Here is a 20550-nt window from a genome sequence, read left to right as displayed (position 1 = left end):
TCACACACGCTTCGTCACCAGCCTCTTTCTCTTTTCTCACGTTGTCCAAATGAGAGCCTGTGACGTATGAACCCGGGGTGGGTCCATGCTTACGTAACAGTCACAACAACAGCAGTGTGACTGTTACTTCAACAGGCACATTTGAAAAACTACATATTCACCTGAACAAAGCAACCACATATTAATGCTGACATAGTGTAGACGTAACATAGAAATCCATATCACTAAAAGCCACTCGGCAGATCAAAATTAGAAATGAACACACACGTTTAGGCACATTTTCTTGTTTTTGTTATTTAAATGTGTTTCAGCCATAATAGAATTTGCTACAAATCCTTAAGATAAAGATGAGCAGAAGAGAATGGATGGATGACAGATGTTCGTAGCATTTATGTAGACTTTCAGCAGTGTACCTGTGTAATATATCTGTATTGTGCTGCACAGGGAGCTTGTTTATACAGATCTGAACAGACGGATCAATCCAAATATCGATTGTATCGATACCAAGATTCTGACTTAGTAATGTTAGGGTCACATGCTTGAGCCCCCACTTGGTGGATTGTCTTGTAACGCCTCCTGGCAATATTTTTATTATTAGTTCAGGTATAGCAGATAAAGTGGCACTGAAACGATAGCTTGGTGTTCTCTAGTCCAGTTGATCTAATATACAGTTTCTACCATTTCTTGTAGGTGAAAAATTACATGTGAAGTTCATTACCACATCAGAGACACTTTTCACACTGTGAAATTCATTTTACAACAGGATCACGAGCCCATACATGCACCTTAAAGTGAGACCTGCTCAAACACCAAGGAATGCTTGGCTTATCCCGTTCTGGGAATTATAATCACATTTTTCCATGACTGGAAACTACACACAATGGGCAAATATGCCCTTTCAAGTAAGCACTGCATGTGGGTTTTTCCAGTTAGGGAATTCCCTAAGCAGATGTGACGTTCACCACTTCCAGTCAATAAACCCTCCCCACTGATCAAAGTTCGGGCCTGAAGTACACTGGCTGGGTTGTTATCAGGAAAATGATGACAGTGAATTAAAAATGAATTGTTGGTCAGAAAAACTTAATCTGAAAATAATAACATTTGCTGCCTCAAAAGCACAGAAATCATGAAAAGCTTTTTTTGATTTTAATTCTTACATAGCATTATTTAGCAAGAACAGCTACAGATAGAACATTACTCCAGATGTTCTATCAGCTCCAGATGTTCTATCAGTCAGCCAGTAGCTGACTTCATATATTTTAATTCTCATATCATACTGCAGATGAGTTATATCAGACATAGGAATTTCCCTTCGGGATCAATAAAGTTATTCTTCTTATAGCACAACTTAGTATGAATTAGTGGCAACCCATGTATCTGTGACCTGCATTCTGCCATAACTGACACTGTAACTGATATTTTACCAGAATATAAACAAAAACCGGCGAAACTGCTTTAAAGGTCTTTTTAAATTTGCCCCAAAATTAGACCTTAATTTTTTTTCCCACTTAGAAGTTAATGTCTTAATAAATATTACTAAAACACCAATATGACATAGTATGTATTTTTTTTAAAAAAAGAAGCACACCCTCTTTCAATTCTAAGGCTTAATGTTTAAGAACATAATAAAAAAATCATCTGGTCCTTACAAGGTTATAAAATTATTTAAATAAATAATTAAATAAAGCTTCACATGAACGGCAACACATGGCATCTTGCATAGTGTGAAATATTAGGCACACCCTATGACTCATAGAAACCACTTGAACAGCAAATTTGAAGAAATGGTTTTCACTGTGACTTTATCAGTCTATCACATTTTTGTGGAGGAACAAGCAGTGGTAACATGGTTTGTCTGTTGATAACAGTTCTTAAAAACTTCTTGTGCAATTTTGCAAACTTAAGCTGTGCTGTCATGTTATTTTTAAGGAGATGAAGCTTTCTCCTAGCAACCCTTCCAAAAAAGCTATTTACTACCTCTAATGCTACTTTTCCATTCGTTATCTGTGCTTTCATGTTATTTTTAAGGAGATGAAGTTTTCTCCTAGCAACCCTTCCAAAAAAGCTATTTACTACCTCTAATGCTACTTTTTCCATTCGTTATCTGTGCTGTCATGTTATTTTTAAGGAGATGAAGCTTTCTCCTAGCAACCCTTCCAAAAAAGCTATTTACTACCTCTAATGCTACTTTTTCCATTCGTACTGTCGTTAGCTTTAACATTTAACATGCTAACCGAGGCCTGTAGTACTCGGTGTACTTATTTTTTCACACACACTGCTTTTTGGTTTCGTTTTTGTTCAACACATGATGGCACAGTCGTGTGTTGTTGTTCATCTCAGGTTATATTTATCTAATTGTTCCAGGTATGAGAATTGAATGTGTCTCCACAGCTATAAATTGTTAGCTCTGCTAATGCTAGCCAAGTGAGCCACTGCTAAATAATTAAATCGAAACTCATTCTTCATTCTTCACGTGCTTCGATATAGTCACTGTTAGCTCAGTGGTTATTAAAGACAGCGTTCAAAGTGATTTTACATCAGGTTGTATATATGTTGTAGAATGTGGCATGGTGGAAAAATTGAGAGAATCTCCACTAAACATTGGGTTGGTATCATCTTCCATTTCAGTTATTGCATGCTTTGGTGTTTTTGTGTTTTGTCTTTGTGTTCTGCAGCTCTTCTCCAGCTGCCAGCTATTTAGAGTTGAGTGCAGAAAGTAGTTGATTGGTGATGATTTGAGCCCTTCTCAATAAAGGGGAGAGAAAACAGGAAGGGTGTTCTTTGTTTTTCTGTAGGACACAGTTGGAGTAGGGAAGCCGGTTGAAATTGGAGACTCCAGTGAGAGAAGTGAACATTTTAAAGTAAAATAGTTTTAACCTGGTCTGGAGGGTTTTGCTCTTAAAATAATCAGTGACATCAGGAGGTTGATTCACTTTATTTAGGATTAATGTGGATTTGTTGGGAAAAAGAGACTGGATTGGAAACTGTTGGTGTGCTGGACCTGTGTGTCATGGGAGTTTAACGGGGAAAGAATCCCACTCCCTAAGAACTCAAAGTCTGTTAATGTGAGTGGAAAGCCTTTCTCAGGAAGATGCAAAATTGTTGCACTATATTTTCTTGGGTTCCAGCAGTACATCCATCTACAGAGTCAGAGAATCATTTATGAGTAATACTTGTGCATAACTGACTAATTTCTTTCTCACCAGTCTTTACTCAATATTTAGCACCAAGTTCAGCCCGCACAGCAGCTCTGAAGCTGAAGCCAAATTTGGATGCCTTGAGCTAAATATCACTATGAGAACGATAACATGTATACAAGCTCGTAATACGCTGATGCTACGCAGAGTTACATTGTTCAAGTGTGTTGATATGCTGTTGCGAAACATTTATTAGATGAGTGACCCATTAGTGAACTCACTAGGTTTTGCTGTTTTCGGGCAATCAGATTTAAGACATGGAAATGGGTTCAGTGATAGCCAAAAGTAGAACCCCTCCAATATATATAAACCATATATAGACAAGCAGTGGTAACATGGTTTGATCTGTCATTTCTTGCCTTTCATAGCAGTCAGTGCTTGGAAAATTCTGAGAAAATCTGTTTTGTCAGGAATAAAGTCTAGGTGACAGCCAACACAAACAGAAAGAGAGAGACGACTCCCCCTGCATAAAACCACAAACACAGGATGTTGCCAGTACAGGGAGATCAAATGACCAAGATAAATAAACAAGGGGATTTTTTTGTTAAAGACTTCAAACAAATTGCACAAAGTATCAGTTAGGATTAGTCTGAAACTAATCAGAAACTGTTAAATATGCCACTGGTTTCTAAGTCATTAAATGTATTTTTATGTTTTGTCTTTAAGTCTTCGACAGTACAGTATAAAATCTTTATAATAGCTTTAGAGATGCTTTTACTTTTCTGAATGTTTAATTTTTCATTTGTCTTTTTCTGCATGTATACAGTGAGGGTAACATATGCGTTTTGTACTTATTTAGGAGGAGATTGGGTCAGTGTCAAACCTGCAAACTTTTACTGTGTTTAAATTGCATATATCTGGATATATTTGTGTTTTGGATAAATCTAAATTACAAACCTGGCCCTCTTCACACACAAACTGATTTTTATTAAATTATTATTATTATCTGGTTCCCCTAGCTCCATTTGACCTTTGGAAGGGACACAGCACTGGTAACAAGAAAAAGCACAGGATTATGGTTATTATGCGTATTTAGATGGTGTCTTTCCGTCAGATGGAGGATCTTGGAAGGTTCCAAAACATCAGCTGGCTAATATTAGCGCACTGTTTTTTTTGGGGGGGGGGGTTTCCACTACAAGATCATGATATCTTGTTTTTAAGGTGTATTGCCCTTAAAATGACCTGATTCAGTTATGACTGGTTTCCTGTTCTTCAGCATACAAAGCACTAAATCATAATACAGAATAATACAAAACAGCAACACCTTTTTTAAGAGATGTTTCAAATACTAACAGCCTCGTTACATGGACATGTTCATATTTATATTCAAACCTGGCTGAAAATTGTAAATATTCTTACCTGTATAGTTAAATATCTTCTACATTACTGAAATTCATTCAGACACGCTACTGCTTCCATTGGGATCCAAGGCAAGTGCAGCTTTCAACAATCATACCCAAAAGCGTCCACAAGATTCCAGTGATGTAGGGATGGATGCAAACAGGCGACATGCATCATGACAGAGCACTGTTTGACATGAAAGTAGAGATATCGCTTCCTCTTGCTATGTTTTAATTAATGTCGAATTTTGAATTTGACTAGGTGCTTGTCCTGATGGAATGGCATTGCCTAAAACTATTCTACTGAATAATTTTTAATCTTTTATTCTGATTAAACTGTTGTGATGAAGAGACACAATCAGTAAGCAATACTTGGAAGAGAAACTTGGAAAAAAAGAATACAAAATATATAATACTTAAACATTTATACTCAGTCACAAATACTTAAATAACAGAATATAAATATGTATCATTCAAAAATGCATCATTCAGTACAAAAATAAACAATGCTGTCAACATAAAAAATAATTATCCTTTCAAATATGTACATAGCCTGCTCCCTTCCATAAAGGAAAGGTGCAATTTTAAAAGTTGCTATCACGCCTGATGATATATTATAAGTGTATAAAAAATACAATTCAAATGTAGAAAAAATGTATTGCTATCACTTATGAAGGAAGTAATAGCAAACATGCACCAATAGAAAAGTCCAGCAGATGCCCTCCATCCTTGTTGCACATGTTGTGAAATTCATTGTGCAGAGGAATGTGTGGGCTTGCTTATTGTAGTCCTAGTGAGTCTTAAAAATACAGGCGACGACAGCTGTAAACATGTAAAAGTTTCCATGTGTCAAGTGTTCCAAGAAACAGGCCTGATGGATGAATCCCATCAATAAAACTTTAAGATTTCGTTTAGACAACAGTCTGGAGCCTTCTTGCAGGTACTGGGGGCATGTGGTACCTGAGATTTGTCCAAAAGTTTCTCTTTGAGTATAATTCTGAGAATTTGTGTGTCTCAAGAAAGTCTTTCTTCCATTTCAGGGCTCCTTGTTTCCTCTTGATATAACGCAGAGACTCTGGCAAGTGACTATAATCCACTGGACCATCTGGCAAAAAAGAAAAACGTTTTAAATATAAATGAAAATAAACACGTTTAATAAGCTGACATTTTAATTTTTATTAAATGAAGTGCTGACCGAGTGCAACAAGTCCAGAGATGAACACACTTTACTCCTTGTCAAAACGTACTTGTCAAGTTAGCTTAGCATGAAAGCTGGAAGTAGACTCTGAGAATTGTTCTTTTGTTACAAATAAGATATTAAGATTCAATTTGAATTGCTAAGTTTTAAAGGTCAGAAAGAGAAAATTTTAATTGTTTCCATCTTTCTCCAGTCTATAAATTTACGCAATTTCTAAAAAGTGGACTTGATGCCTGCAAAGCATTATGCATGACTAAATAGGGCGTGAATGCTGAGTTATATAACTCGTGACTTAACAGAATTCATGTGGCTAGAGTTTTTTGAAAAATGAGGAATCATTTACCAATTTCCACCAGAATAACTGTGGGATCATTCTTCGTCAAAGCATCATGAAGGCCAACTTTCTGCTCATACCACACTTGGCTTTGATTGTCACATATGCAAGTGCTTTCCTCTGTTTTCCCCTCAGGTGATAAGATGATAAGCAGTCTGCGGCACTGGTGCATTGCAGCAGCTGTTGCATCGTGTATTGCTGCAAGAGATTCATGGCCAGACACAAAACTGCAGGTTAAAACTCTTTCTGCAAACTGAAAACAGCCCGTTTCAACAGCAAAAAATATGTTTTTGGGGAGAACTGCGACTTCTTCCAGGGAGTCATTTCTTCTTTTTTTAACTTACCAGTTTAGTCTGCATTAATAAAATTAAAGAACCTTGTAAGTGCCTTGAGGCAGCTGTTATTGTGATTTGGCACTATATACATAAAAACTGAATTGAATTGCAATGTATCACCAATACAAACATAAAGGAAATAAACTATAACAATAAGAAGAACAAAAAAAGAAAAGGGAAAAACAGAAATACAGAGGATAGCGAGACATCAGCTCAAGAAAGTATTAAGTCTGTTTTCAACTGTACTGTACTGTGTTCCAGTAATTTAATAAACATGGCTTTTATCCAATTTCTCCCATCTATTATACGAGTTTAACCAAGAAGCTCTTATTTTCTTTTCAAGCTTCTCTTTCTTTCTTTTTTGCAACTATAAACAGAATTCTTACAGATACAGTTGTGGTCAAAGGTTTATATACACTCATCATGAGAATGAATGTGATAGCGCTGCCACCACCATGCTAGACAGCTGTTACAGTGTTCTTTGGTTCAGCAGCCTTTACTTTATCTTCCAGGTCATGGCAGGCTTGAGTCCTGGTGGTTCCTCTGAAGTCTTTCCTAACTAATGTTCTCTGATGTGAGGACAACATTTTTTGGTCGTCTTCCAGATAGTAGCAAAGCAGTGGCGCATCCAAAAACCTTGTACTTATGTGTAGTTAGAGTTCTGAACTGATGGTCTTGGAATTTGCTGTTGTTTAGAAATAACTCCAGACCTTCCCTTCCCAACTGTAAATCTAAAATTGTCCTTCTTAGGTCTTCACTGAGACCTGAGTATTGGTCAATCTAATAGCCATTTAAATCCAACACAGCTGATTTAAATGGCTAAATTACTTCCGCAACATGTCTTGAAGTTCTCCAGAGGCCTGGTAATGAACTAATCATTTGGGTGAGATCTAAAACCTGCAGGACACTGGCCCTCGAAGCCTGGAGTTTGAGAACCCTGTTGTAGAGGCTTCAGCACCACTCATTAGAGGTTTAAGTGAGTGTATTATATGTATGTTTGTTTGAATGTTTGAGTCTGTGTGCATTAGAGAAAATCAAAATGAAAAGCAAGCAACCAGTTCTTGTTTTATAAAGTCATTAAAGACGTTAATTTAACCACATTTAAAATGCAACTAGTTCGACTTGACTTTTACCTGAAAGCATCATAGCAACTGATTTAGATTCGTTGGTTATGTATTTGATGTCTTAATTTAATAAAAACTGTGAACAGCAGTTTGTGACAATAAACAGCTAAAAGCCTTTGTATGTTTTCCCATCTTTTGGGGGTTGGAGAATGACCCTAACAACCTCAAGAAATACACTATATCTAGAAAGACAAGTCTTTCTACCTCTGTTTACATATTATGGATATCTGCGTCTTACCTTCGCCAGGACAGTCATCCCGTCCTCTGATAAACAGAGAGTAGCCATATTGTTCCTCCAGCTTCTCAGGCAGGATCTGCATGGCAAACCTCGCGCCCTCATGTGAGCTCATGGCGTTGGAATGGATGAAACTCACGTAGGCATCATAGAGCTTCCCATCTGGAACTGACAGAATCTAAATGATTGTTTGTGTTCATTTTATAAAGTTTGATCCTTTTAAAATGTGAATCAACATCCAGCTTTCATTTAAAAGTACTTTTACTGTGTTAGTCGTGCTGTAAGGTTAGTAGTATCTGGTCAGATGATGCCACACAAAAACTTAAGTTCAACTGATAACGGCCTTACCTTGTTGTTTGGGAAAATGTGCCAACAGATTCCTGTAAGCCAATATCAGGTTTACTTTAAAGACGAATAAGCACGCAGCCAAGGCTAGAACAGCCAGAGATGCAGAAGAGCAAACAGCCAAGCTCATGTGGAAAGAACTGCGGTCAACTAGAGAGAGGAAGGAGACAAACATAAGGCAAGTGTCTCAGACGACTATAATTCTTGAACACATATATATGCATATGTCTATATATATCTTTATTACCTTTTTTAAGCTTCACCACACTGACTTTTCCTCCCGCTAGGCTTTCCAAATGGCACTTGAACTCAACATTCAGGAACTTGGGATGAACTTCAGCGATGGACAGAATGACCAGTTCGTAGACTTTGCCTTCTCTGTGAATACTAAAGGATATAGAACCAATCAGTCAGTCAGAATGAATCATGGAATCAAAGAATAATATGAAAATGTTAGGTGTTAACGTTTTTTGTACTGCTACAGTTGCAACATTTACAGTCTATTACTCAGAAATGAAGTTCTGCCTCCAAGTGATGTTTAATGTCTGACACATTGGTGTTGGTTTGATTTAATCTCAATGCAGTGTTTTGTATTCACTATTAATAGCCCCATCCATGGTAATGTAAACCTCACGTTTTCCGGGACACAGTAATCTCCTCGAGGTCCTCAGCGTAATCCTTGCCGACAGTCCAGTGCACTGAAGACTCGCTATCCTCACTGTAGCCTATGAATGCTAAACACTGCAGCTCCACTCTCAAACCTGGTCAGCAGTGAGATTAAAAAACAAAGAAACTTTCAGTCTATATTTCCTGTTTTGATAAAACAAAAATATATATCGTTAGCTCAAATGTTGAAGTTTAACGTCACTGAAACTTTTCAAAAGGCTTCTGACTAATTCTGTTCAGTCGCTAGATGACGAAGCACCATTACAAAGGTTTTAAAGGACTTTGTTGTTGCCTTGGCTTGAAAAAAACCTGTTTGTCAAGTATGTATCATAAAGATCATACAGATAAGCACTTTCATAAAAATGTCAATAAATGGATAATGGTGTAAATGACTACATGATATTTAAAGGTGTTTCTAATATTTTTTCCATACCACTAACATTTATTCTAATGCAGTTTAATGGGAAACCATTGTGTGTGTGTATATACTATATATATATGTGTACTTGCCTACTTCAACTGTAATCTCTTGCTTTTCAGGGGTCACCAGCTGTGGCTCTACAAAAACTTTTTCTGGGAGGTCTGCAAGAAAGAAAGAAAGAAGGAAAAATACAGAAAGTGGGACAATATACATTTAGATCCATAAGCATTTGTATATATTGCCTCTGTACACCATCACAGGCTAATTTAAATCAGACAAACAAGATGTGATTGAAGTGCAGATGTTTAGCTTTAATTCAAGAGGTTTAACCGAAGTTTTGCATGAACTCGTTAGGAATGACACTCGTTTTTATCCATAATCCCCCATTTTCAGAGTCTCAAAAGTATGGGAGATGAGGCCTGCTGCCTCGTCATTCCATGATAAGCAAAGAGATCTTGATCTGAGTTCAATAGCTAAACTTGTATTTAGCAACATTTCACTGGAACTTCTTGTGAAATTCAAAGAGACGTTGATGCAAATTAAGGAGATGAATCTGGCCCCAGAAGACCACACAAAACTGCTAGAGTGCATGATTTAATAGTCTTCCTGTGGTTAAGAAAAAAAAAGGCTAAACAACATTTAACCACAGTTGTAAACACTCAAGGAAATATGGTGTCGTTATCAGAGTCTAGAGACTATACAATTAAGAGAGGTCTAAAAGACAGTGTCTTTATGAATGTAAATACAGATGGTTTACCAGATGGTGAAAACCATTGTTCAAGAACAATAAGAGCCTGCATGTTCTGAGAAAACATCTTTGGACATATTTAACTTAAACCAGAATGACGAGAAGAGAAAAATAATGAAAATGGAGAGATACAGCTCGTTAGCCAAAGCATCCAATGTATTTTTTTTTTTGTTAAACCCCCTGAATTAAAACTTCAAGTCTATGATTAAACAAAACAAACAAAAAAAAAAAAATTATTATTATGTACAGCCAGAGTAATATATTGAAAATGACACTAGAACAATTAAGGATTCAATATGAGAGCTCTACAGTACTTACCATCTTTAACAGTCAACAGGATGCTGCGTGAAGCGGTATAATTCCTGCCATCCAAGTTAATGTCTATCAGGCATGTATATTTCCCATTGTCCTCCTCTGAGGCTTGAGGAAGCCTCATGTTGCCTTTCATATCAACAGAGATGGGGTTCCCTTGCCGCTGAATGAGCTGGCAATCCTGCAGACAGAAACCAATCCTGTAGTTAGTTTTCGCAGTGCCATATTTTTGAGCCTCAAGACAACAAACAAGAGCCAGAAATGAAAAAAAAAAAAATGAATAAAAAGCAAAAAACTGGCATATTGATCTAAATCACAAAATAAGTGTATTTCTTAAAATGTGTTGATCGCAAGTTTCCAGATGACGAAATGAATAGTACTACATTGTTGTTGGCCTGGGTGGCAACCAGCCTTATCTGCCAATGGGGCAGATCTGGCACACATTTTTCCCTGATATCCACAGAAGGGGGCAGTGTTGCATTTATGGAAGTTGTAAAACAGAAGCCTGGGATTTGGCCCCGCTAAGCACTTTAGGTGGAGCGATTGTATATAAACTAGCCTAGTTTATATCTGCTGTTTCCACTGAAAGTTTATCAGCAATTGTTTCTGTCCACTCTTCATGATATTATATTCCATAAAATGGGATTATACACCAATAGCATAGTATTATGACCACTGACAGGTGAAATGAATAAAACTGATTAATTAGCACCTGTTATTGGCTGGGATATATTAGAGAGCAAGTGAACATTTTTCCCTCAAAGTTGATGTGTTAGAAGCAGGAAAAATGGGCACGTGTAAGGATTTGAGCCGAGTTTGACAAGTGCCAAACTGTGATTTAATCAACATCTGTGGGATGTGTTGGACAAAGAAGCCTGATCCATGGAGGCTCCACCTCCCAACTTATAAGATTAAAGGATCTGTTGCTTAGATACCACAGCACACCTTCCGGGGGTTTGTGGAGTCTCGACGGGTAATGTGTGTTTTGGCAGTAAAAGGGCGACCAGGTGGTCATAATGTTATGCCTGATTGGTGTATATGGAGGGCAGAGACCAGACCGCCAGAACATCCTTCAGCCAGCTTTTTTAGGTGAAAAATAATATTGATGAGCTACAGTTTTCGCTGTACTCAAATCAGCCATATCAGGTGCTAACAAGGCAAACATATCAATGCAGTAAAACAAGTGTATTGGGCCTCTTTATACCTTCATCCATCGTACGTTCACCACGCTATTCAGTCTGAAGATTTCTTTCTGCTTACAAGGAAGACTGTCGCTCACTCCTTTTGTGATGGAAATGCTCTCAATTGTATAAGGACACTCTCCACTAGACACTGACACCCAAAACTTTAACCTCCGTAATAATACTCCGGACTGATTCCTGAAAAGAAGCAAAAAATAATTGTAAAGCCAACAGTAAGAAATATCCCTGTGCTTTTTGTTTATCCTAAATGGTTACAGACAATATGATTAAGATCTGAATTGATGTTTCAGTTATGCCACTATTCCACTGATAAGCTGAAGTTATATATCTGTTCAGCACTAATTAGATATAAGATGAGAAAATAACATCCATTAGGAATATAAATTAGCACACACACGCGTACACAGACTGCCTGAAGGCTGGAACTGAGGAGATTTGATATCCCTCCTCTCATATATCCTTGGATATTTATCCAGATGCTCATTTGCTCTTAATAGTTTGATAATTTTACTGGATAAATAACACATTCATATTTAGAAATGGCCAATCAGGTCTCCCTCCATATCCTCCCAGTACAACCGCCACACAGCCTCTTAAAAGTGCAACATCAAAGATTTACAGATGTTAAAATCCAGTTAGTAGGTTAGTAGGTTAGTAGGCATATCTTATAAAACAGGTCCAAAAGGTTGATTTTGTTCATCTGGATGTAACATTTTCAGTGGAGACTTCTGAAGAAGTCACTTGGATGAGTGACGAAGGGTTTCCAATACAACAGAGCTTGATCATAGCCTACATACAACTGTTAGGTTTTACAGGTTTTTATTATAAAGTGGGTTGTGTTTGTCTGTGCACGTGTGTTTATGCACATTTATAAATATACTAGAAGCATGGGTCTGCAGGGATCAGAAGAACTCATGCAAGTGAAGTCATACAGATGTTTTTATACCTTATCTGACAGGTGTAAGATCCATTGTGGGACATCTGGACAGGTAGAAACCACAGTAACCTGTCCCTCACTTCCACTCCAGTGGGGAGGCTCAGGTTGTCTTTACTCTCCCCTCTGCTCCAGATCACGATGTCATGAGCCTCTGCTGTGTAGCAATTCAGCAAAAAGAAATGGCCAGCACTCACATAGAAGGTATCTACCTCCCCACGGTGGTCTGTAGGTGACAGTGCAACAGGAGACCAACTATTTGTCATTTAATGTAAGATGTTAAAATTTTTTTTATCAATCTACATGGAAGACATGTTACTCCAAAGGAAGAACAGATAGAACAGTTTTGGAATAGACAGAGTAAGTAAATAAGTAAAGTAAGTAACATTTTATTTTTATAGCACCTTTCTAGACAAAAGATCACAAAGTGCGTCACACAGAGATAACAAGGTATGAAACAAAAACAGACAAAAAGTTAACGAAATGCAATTCTAAAAAGATGTGTTTTTAGTTGTTTTTAAAAGAGACTACCGAGCCTTGCTGCAGTGTTCTGAACAACCTGCAGACGTTCCAGCAAGATTTTGCTTAAACATGTAAACAGTGAATTACAGTAGTCCAAATGTGATGAAATGAATGCATCAATAACAATCTCCAGTTCAGTACGAGATACAATAGGACTTAATTTGGCAATGTTTCTTAAGTGATAAAAGCAAGACTGAACAAGAGATTTGACATGAACATCCAACGTGAGAGCCGGGTCAAAGGTTACCCCTAGGTTCCTGATAGATGAATTCACAAACATCAAAAGGGGACCAGCATTCATTATCATAGGTACAAGTCTGTTAGGAGCACATACAAGGACTTCAGTCTGTCCTTCATTAAGTTGGAGGAAGTTGTCAGCCATCCAACCTTTAATGGATTCTAAGCACTCATTCAGAATCGGCAGCTTAGATAGATCTTGGGGCTTAAAAGGAATGCATAGCTGGATATCATCTGCATAGCAGTGATAGCAAATGTCCTCAAAGGGCCTCAAAATATGCTGGAGAGGAAGTAGATATATTAAAAACAATAAAGGCCCCAAAATAGAACCTTTGGCACACCATAGGTAATGGAAGTGGAAGATGACTTAGAAACCGCCACAGAAAAGCATCGTTCATACAAATATGAGGAGAACCACTCCAAGGCAGATCCAGATATACTGGCCCAATATTTCAGCCTTTCAAGCTGAATTTGGTGGTCAGCTGTATCAAAGGCTGACGTCAGGTCCAACATCAGCAAAACAGAACATTTTCCTGCATCGTTTTGCATCAAAATGTCACTGGAGACTATAAGAAGGGCTGTTTCAGTAGAACGAGCTCTACGAAAGCCAGACTGAAATTTGTCAAAAATATTGTGTTTGTCCTGCTTAGCAACAACCTTTTCTAAAATCATAGCAATTAATGGTAATTTTGAGATTGTCCTGTAACTGCTAGTAAGAGAAGGGTCTAACTTGGGTTTTTTAAAAAGGGGGTGTATGGCAAAATTTTTTAAATAAACAGGGACTTTACCAGACACCAGTGAAGTGTTAATTATGGTGAGCACCCACGGACCAAGAGACATTTTTGAGTAACGATGCAGGTAAAATGTCAAGTGAACAGCGGATGCTTTCATTGAATTAGCTAATTTTAGTGAAACAGGTCAAAAGCTGTCTAAAATAACAGGCCGAGCTGGAGTAGGAACTGCTGATGGGGAAAAATGTTTTCTTACATTACTAATTTTTTTTCCTAGTAAGAAAGAAAGAAACTTTTCACTATGTCTTCATTTGAAGAAATAGGTGCAGCAGGTGGAGCAGGAGTAATAATTCCAGTAATGGTGTCAAATAACACCTGAGGTTTACCTCTGCTCTAAGTGAGTAACAAATTTAATTCTCCTCACAATAAATGTGTGAGAAGATCATAGAGTTTCTGTTTACAACTGTTTGTTCTTTTCTGCTCTTCTTTTCATTAATGGCATGTCAAGGACACAACCAATGTTAGGTCATTCATAAAGATAAATAACAACAATAACAATGATGACAAAAACTTCCATAACAGAAGACATCAAACATTACAGCCAAAGCCATAAATATACAACAAAGTTTTCCAAATGACTGGTTGGAGGCATAGCAATACCTCCAGCTAGTGTCGGACCAAAATGCTGACACTGAAGTTTCAAAAGTTTAAAACTCATAGGTGACCAGATGGTGGCTACTCCCATCTTTCATACTGTTTAGAGAAGATATTTTTAGGACAAGCACACCTTGGTGGACCTAGCTAGCTGTTAGCCAACTTCCAAACTTCCATGAAAAGACTTTTGCGTTCTGTTGCAAGCTGTGAATGCCATGTCCAAAGTACAACAACCTCAATATGGATTCCTGGAAATGTTTGTCTCGGTACAGTCAAAGAGCAAACATTTCGTATCAATGACTAATGCAACTTGTTAACTTCTAATATTGCAGGTTATCAACCACTGAGAAGGGCTATGCACTTTCATGCAGGTGTGCAAAGATATCTCACCACCACCACTTCATTATTGAATTTAATAGTAACTGTTTGCCATCTGTAAACAGAACTAGGGATGCTTTCCCGTTTTTCTTCCCCGTCTGTTAATAAGATAAGATAAACCTTTATTAACACACGTGGGAAATTTGTTGGGTCAAGGCAGAAAGGGGACAGTACAAAGTTACAAGCAGCAAAAATTAAGAAAAACAATAGAATATAATACTTTATAAATAGAATAAAATGGTATGTTGCATCGGAAATTTACACTTTGTAGTATTGCACATACGGGAGACAAGGAGAAGGCTATGATGGTGTATTGTGTGTGTTTGTCTGCACATGTATGGTCATGTGCAAAGTATAAATGAAAAGATGAAAAGAAATAAAGAAAAAACGGATCAATCAGCTTTAAATCTAAAATCTGCTCATCTAAAAACAGGAAAACACCCAGAAAACAGTCAAAATGAAACAGGATGTAAAAGACAGGTGTATACATTTTGAGTTTATATTCAAGAGACTTTTTATATGATAAATGAAATTCTATGATCGTATTTTGTGCCACTTTTGTGCTGAGCAAACAGTGTGAGATGTGCAGCAACCTGTGGTAAGTGGTTAGATGTTTGCTCTGACACAGAGCAGTTGCTGCACAAACTATACCAACTAGTCAAAATATCATTTCTACCTTTTTATTTAGTTTTTAGTTATCTAAGTTTTACTTAGTCAAACGGATGTTGCAGATATGTGCAAAGTTATTTTTATCTAGTTATATTCTGACTGGTCTGATTAGTCAGCGCTTTTAGAGCTATCTAAAATACCATTCTTGCTATTCACAATGTCAGAGATACATGACGTTTGTGGTTAACAAGATTGTTACTGTGGTAGAAAATACCCACGTGTTTTAACATATTTAGTTTTCAGGCACAGTTGAAGAGCCACAAAGAACTTTTGGTGGATGGGCTGAGAACACGATACCTGAAAACGAGGTTATCAGCCCAATGATGTATTTTTTATTATTAAAATCACACAATCAAACAGGCGCTCATTACATATTACCATAAGCTCCCTCCTGTTTATGGTAATGTGAACGAGCTTTCTGAAGCTTCTCATACAGATAGGTAGAACGTCATTTCACAGAATTAAAATAAATATCAAAATATCTCAAATTTGATTTGAAATTTTACACACTATGTTCACACTACTTGCCACAGCTTGTGTGTATTCAGCTATGGACAGTAGGTAAACTGGATTTGGGTTTCCTGAATTTTTTGTGTTTTTCATGAATGTGCTTTTTACATTAAATGTTTAAGCGTTTAGTGTTAATAGAAACCGCTGCTAATGTTTGCATTTTTGCTTGTTTAATGACAAAAGGTTATGGGATTGTAAAAACTGTAGGCAATTTATGTTCTGCCTTTTCCAGTATTGCTCAAGATTGCATCCTGGGCACAGATTATTCAAACAGTGAGGAAGAGTCTTGTTTGCCACTTCCTGTCAAAGCTGTAAATCTGTCATCAGTGAAACACCTCATACAGCATTAACTGATGAGACATAACCCTCATCGGGGGTTTTTTTAGACCTCAACATCATCACTTTTTTAACCGTATACTGTACTTCACATTACTATGAACAATAAATTGCACTTTTGCACATTTCTTTTTTTCATTTTAATTGATCAAAACTTTCAACAAACACTCTAAAAAACATTTAATTTTCTGGAAATTATTTTATGTTTCAGGCTTTAAAGGAATAACAAGATATAAACACTGTTTTCAGCTCATCATGCCAGTTTATTGTAAGAAGAAGAAGAAATTTGTATTACACAGTTTAACTGTTAGTCAAGTTGTAAGGCTGCGCCGTCGAACCTTGTGAAATTCAGGTAATTTCGTTCGTCACAGCTAGTCAAACCCAGCTGACAAAAGTGCAACGTGCAGCCGTATCTTAGCAACGCTTTGTAATTTTAGCAGATAGCTGTTAATGTTTGTCTTACACTAATACTGCTTATCTGTCTATAGCTTACCTCCTTGACTTACCTCCATGTAATAATACGGAGGTAAGTCATGTCAGCTAGCCTGTATCAAAGTATTCAGGTGTACCAGAATATTTAGAGTAGTATTTGTAAAAAGACTATTACTCTGCTTATTACAGTCAACTGTTTTATTATTGGCACCACACTTGGCGAGGGATCCTTGGCTTTGCTGGAGCGTTTTATAAAACCTTGTCCTTTATGTTCAGCCTGACGTGCACAGGTGCTGCAACTTTATTTGTGCAACTTTAACGCTGACATCTTTTAGCTAAGACGCTTCCTGGAGATTCACACATCAAAGTCTGAGTGTAAATGTTTGGTCTCCTTGACCTATATAATTATCAAAAACCCACAGACCTTTCAGTTTTTTGACGTTATCGTCTATCAGAATCACTTCATTGTCGTGAGAGGAATGTTGAGGGGTACGCTTTTTTTACTCATCAAACCACAGTTGATCTTTTTCTGTCTTGATTGTCTGTCTTGATAGCAAAACCTACCCAGGTAACCTATCAGCTGAATAGAGATTTTATCATTGGTACTGCCATATGCATTCTGTGCAGTCCCCTGCCACAGATGTATGAATAGATAAATCCACTACCAGGAACACTGAAGAATCAGCTTCTATTCCAATATCTATTCTGATCATTGATTATTGATTAATTTATGGTAACATTTGAGTTAGGATACATATAGACAATATATATAAGCGTTAGAAAATGTATTTTCCCAACAATATATACATATACATGTATTTGGCAAAGCTATAGGAAACAGTTTGCCCTGTCTGTTAAGGAGAATCTCAACATTTTTTTTCAAGTGCCATTTGTTGATTAGAACCAGTTTAACTGGTTTAGAAACCATTAAACTGGTTATAAACCATGACAGCTAACCCCACGACGTTGGCGTAAAGCAGACAGAGCTTGTCACTCAGCTGAAACTAAATGTTCAGAAGAAGTTTGAGAATCAGTACTTACCACGTGCCACAACAAATGACAGAGACAGCAGAACAGTCACCAAGCAGACCCAACCTGCCGCTGCCATAGTTCTTATCTGAGGGAATCGACAGACTGCATTTCAGTAAAGTCCGGTGTGATTTTCTTGAGAACACGAGCCATCCTCTCATGCGAACGTAGTCTTCGCAGTGTATACAAGTTTCTTGACATACTTCCTGGGGAGGACAGCTTCCCTTAAAGGGAAGTGAAAGATGGAGTGTTCTCAGCTCTCACAAGGAAGTCAGAGCCAAAACACTCCCAGTAAAGTCCCAGGAAGTTCCACTGATTGGTGTTTCTTTGTCAAAGGTTGAGAAAAAAAATTCTCTTTGTCATTTGCAGTAACTCTCTGTTGAGCTCATGTAAATCATTCATGCGTCTTTGTTACGTCATCGAAAAGTTATAATTCATATATGAATTGCACTGCATTATAGTCAGTTTTGTGATTAAAATAAAATGGATTGGAGTCAGGTTATATATAAGGGAATTTATGACGAAGTTAATTTGCAGCACATATTTCTTTAAAAATACTTCATATTAATAGAAAATCAAAATTTCCCAAAATATAATGCCAATTTTGGGCTTTCTGGGCTTTGAAAAAGCAATGATGACATTCCTATAAAAATGTCATAATAATAAACTTTGTAGCAATTTTTGAAATGGGTAAGCCTTACATGTCACAACTGCTGTGATAAATACTTAAAGTAAGGGTTTACCAGCCTGAATGGTCTTCAGTCATCACTTCATATATGTTTTACATGGCAATTGTTGTCAGCCTCCTATATTATTTCACAGTTTACTCAGATATCCCTCTTTAAGTTTGCAATATTGTGAAGTGGTAACCTTCCAAAGCTCAGAGAAGCAAGTGAAAATCACAGTCGCTGAGCAGTTAAACTTCAATGTCTTAAATAAATACATGTCAAGACCAAAATTGAAAATCTGCTGCCAATACATTTTGTGTAAAAGCAATCAAAAGAAATATTGCTGAACAGAAAGAAAAGATAAAATCAACGGAGTGAAACCATGTCAATTTGAAACCAGTACTATAAAATTCAAAGAAGCCTGCACCAAGTATTTAAAAAAGATGTAATCATAAAGCTTAATCGAAACTCACCTGTGACGTATATGAAGTTACTACAAAAACAGAAAGAACTAGCTGAACAAGCACAGCTGTAGTTTTAATGATAATTTTGACTTTGCACTATGAATTATGAGACAGAAAGTCTGCCTGTCACTTACAGTACAGTGAACTTGCAGTGACTTGCTGGATTTTCCGTCCTCCTACTCCTCCTCCTGTATTTGCATTATTTTATATTGTTCCACTACCCCGGGTTTGAAATTTCCTCTCAACTGAAAAAAAGTACAACTTGCTTTGCAGTACAGGTGCGGCACAGTGATTCAACCACAGCTAAGTAGCACTTTGGTTAAGATATAGGTCGAGTTTTTGGTGGTTAAGATTTGAAACTGACAGTTGTTTTTGTGTAATAATGTAATGGCATTTAACAAACAAGCAGTGTACATTTCCTGGAAATATTCCATTAAGACAGCTGCATAATACTATTTATTTAAAAAATGCTTCCTTCTAAAAAACAGAAAGTTTATTTAGCGAAACTCAAAGCTAGTATTTCGTATTCTTTTTCTTAGTGCGACAGTTTTAAGGATGAATAAAAACGAGGGAATCGTTAGTTGTTCAAAGAGCGATAAAACACTTTTTTGTTCAAACATGGATGCGGCTGCAAATCTGTTATTGGAAGAGGCCCGTATACAGCTGTGAAACTTCCCAGAAACTCTGTTGGAGCCTGAATCAGAACAGTGTTTTCAGATTATTTATTATTATTATTATTATTGTTTTCAGGTTTGATTGCTCGTCAAGCAGTGAAAATCATCAGCCAGATTTTCAAAACAAAACTGTAAACGTTCCCGAGGATCCACTCTCTCAAACCTCAAAGCTCTTTGTGACATCAGCTTTCAACATATTGGATGTTATCCAAACTTAAAAAAATAATCCTACAATGTCACAATTTCTTTTTCAGTTTCAAAGAATTTGACAGACAGTCATCACAAGACTATTTTCACCACTGAGGAAATAGCAATCACAGTTTTCTCAACATGCAATAGTGCTAAAAATGCAGTTTTCTGCTCTTTCCCTTGAGGTCTCCAATGATTTGTAACTCATGAGTCACTGTTAAGTTCAAAACAATCCTGTGGTTGTGGAAGTGTAATGATGACTTCTAAGATTTACAAAAATGTTTGATTTTCAAAGCACCGTTAAAACAAAAATCAACAAATGTTTGTTTTTTAAAAATTCCTATATTTGACGTTGTTGTAAAATCCAACTTCGGATCTGTTTCACTCTCGTCTGTTTCCTTCTCTTTTTGGTTATGACCAGTGAGATCCAGTAACATGTCTGAGCATGATGAAAGGGAATGAATGACTACGCCCACGAGACTTGGACTAGACACGACAGGGTTGAACTATAGTGGCCCTTAGCGCTTCCCATTCGTGACTGACCAGAGACGCAAGGTGAGAGCAGTGCAGGGACTGAAAGCTGAAGGAAGAAATTAACATGAGCCAGTGTTTGAGAGTGACCGACTGAGTGTTTATATTATGCTTGCTCTTTAAACTAACAGGAAG

The 20550-nt window shown here is 37.1% G+C and overlaps 1 protein-coding gene across 3 annotated transcripts; it reads right to left on the bottom strand.

Moving 5' to 3' along the window:
* Positions 1-4947: 4947 nt before the first annotated feature.
* LOC100702660 (interleukin-1 receptor type 1) lies at positions 4948-19250 on the bottom strand. Of its 3 annotated transcripts, XM_013277389.3 has the most exons (12): positions 19031-19250; positions 17902-17977; positions 12404-12617; positions 11460-11634; positions 10262-10436; positions 9285-9356; positions 8743-8869; positions 8356-8495; positions 8112-8258; positions 7767-7931; positions 6079-6267; positions 4948-5642 (listed from the first exon to the last, which is right to left on the bottom strand). In XM_013277389.3, exons 2-12 carry the CDS (start codon positions 17966-17968, stop codon positions 5449-5451), a joined length of 1665 nt encoding a protein of 554 aa, XP_013132843.1. In that variant the 5' UTR covers positions 17969-17977; positions 19031-19250; the 3' UTR covers positions 4948-5448. The 3 variants fall into 3 exon arrangements, with proteins under 3 accessions (XP_013132843.1, XP_013132844.1, XP_005475462.1); XM_013277390.3 differs by lacking the exon at positions 19031-19250 and having other exon boundaries at positions 7767-7925; positions 17902-18228; XM_005475405.4 differs by lacking the exon at positions 19031-19250 and having other exon boundaries at positions 17902-18226.
* Positions 19251-20550: the final 1300 nt, after the last annotated feature.

This window comes from Oreochromis niloticus, linkage group LG16 (assembly GCF_001858045.2).
Source record: "Oreochromis niloticus isolate F11D_XX linkage group LG16, O_niloticus_UMD_NMBU, whole genome shotgun sequence".
NCBI classification, from domain to species: Eukaryota; Metazoa; Chordata; class Actinopteri; order Cichliformes; family Cichlidae; genus Oreochromis; species Oreochromis niloticus.
This window is presented reverse-complemented; position numbering and strand designations above follow the sequence as displayed.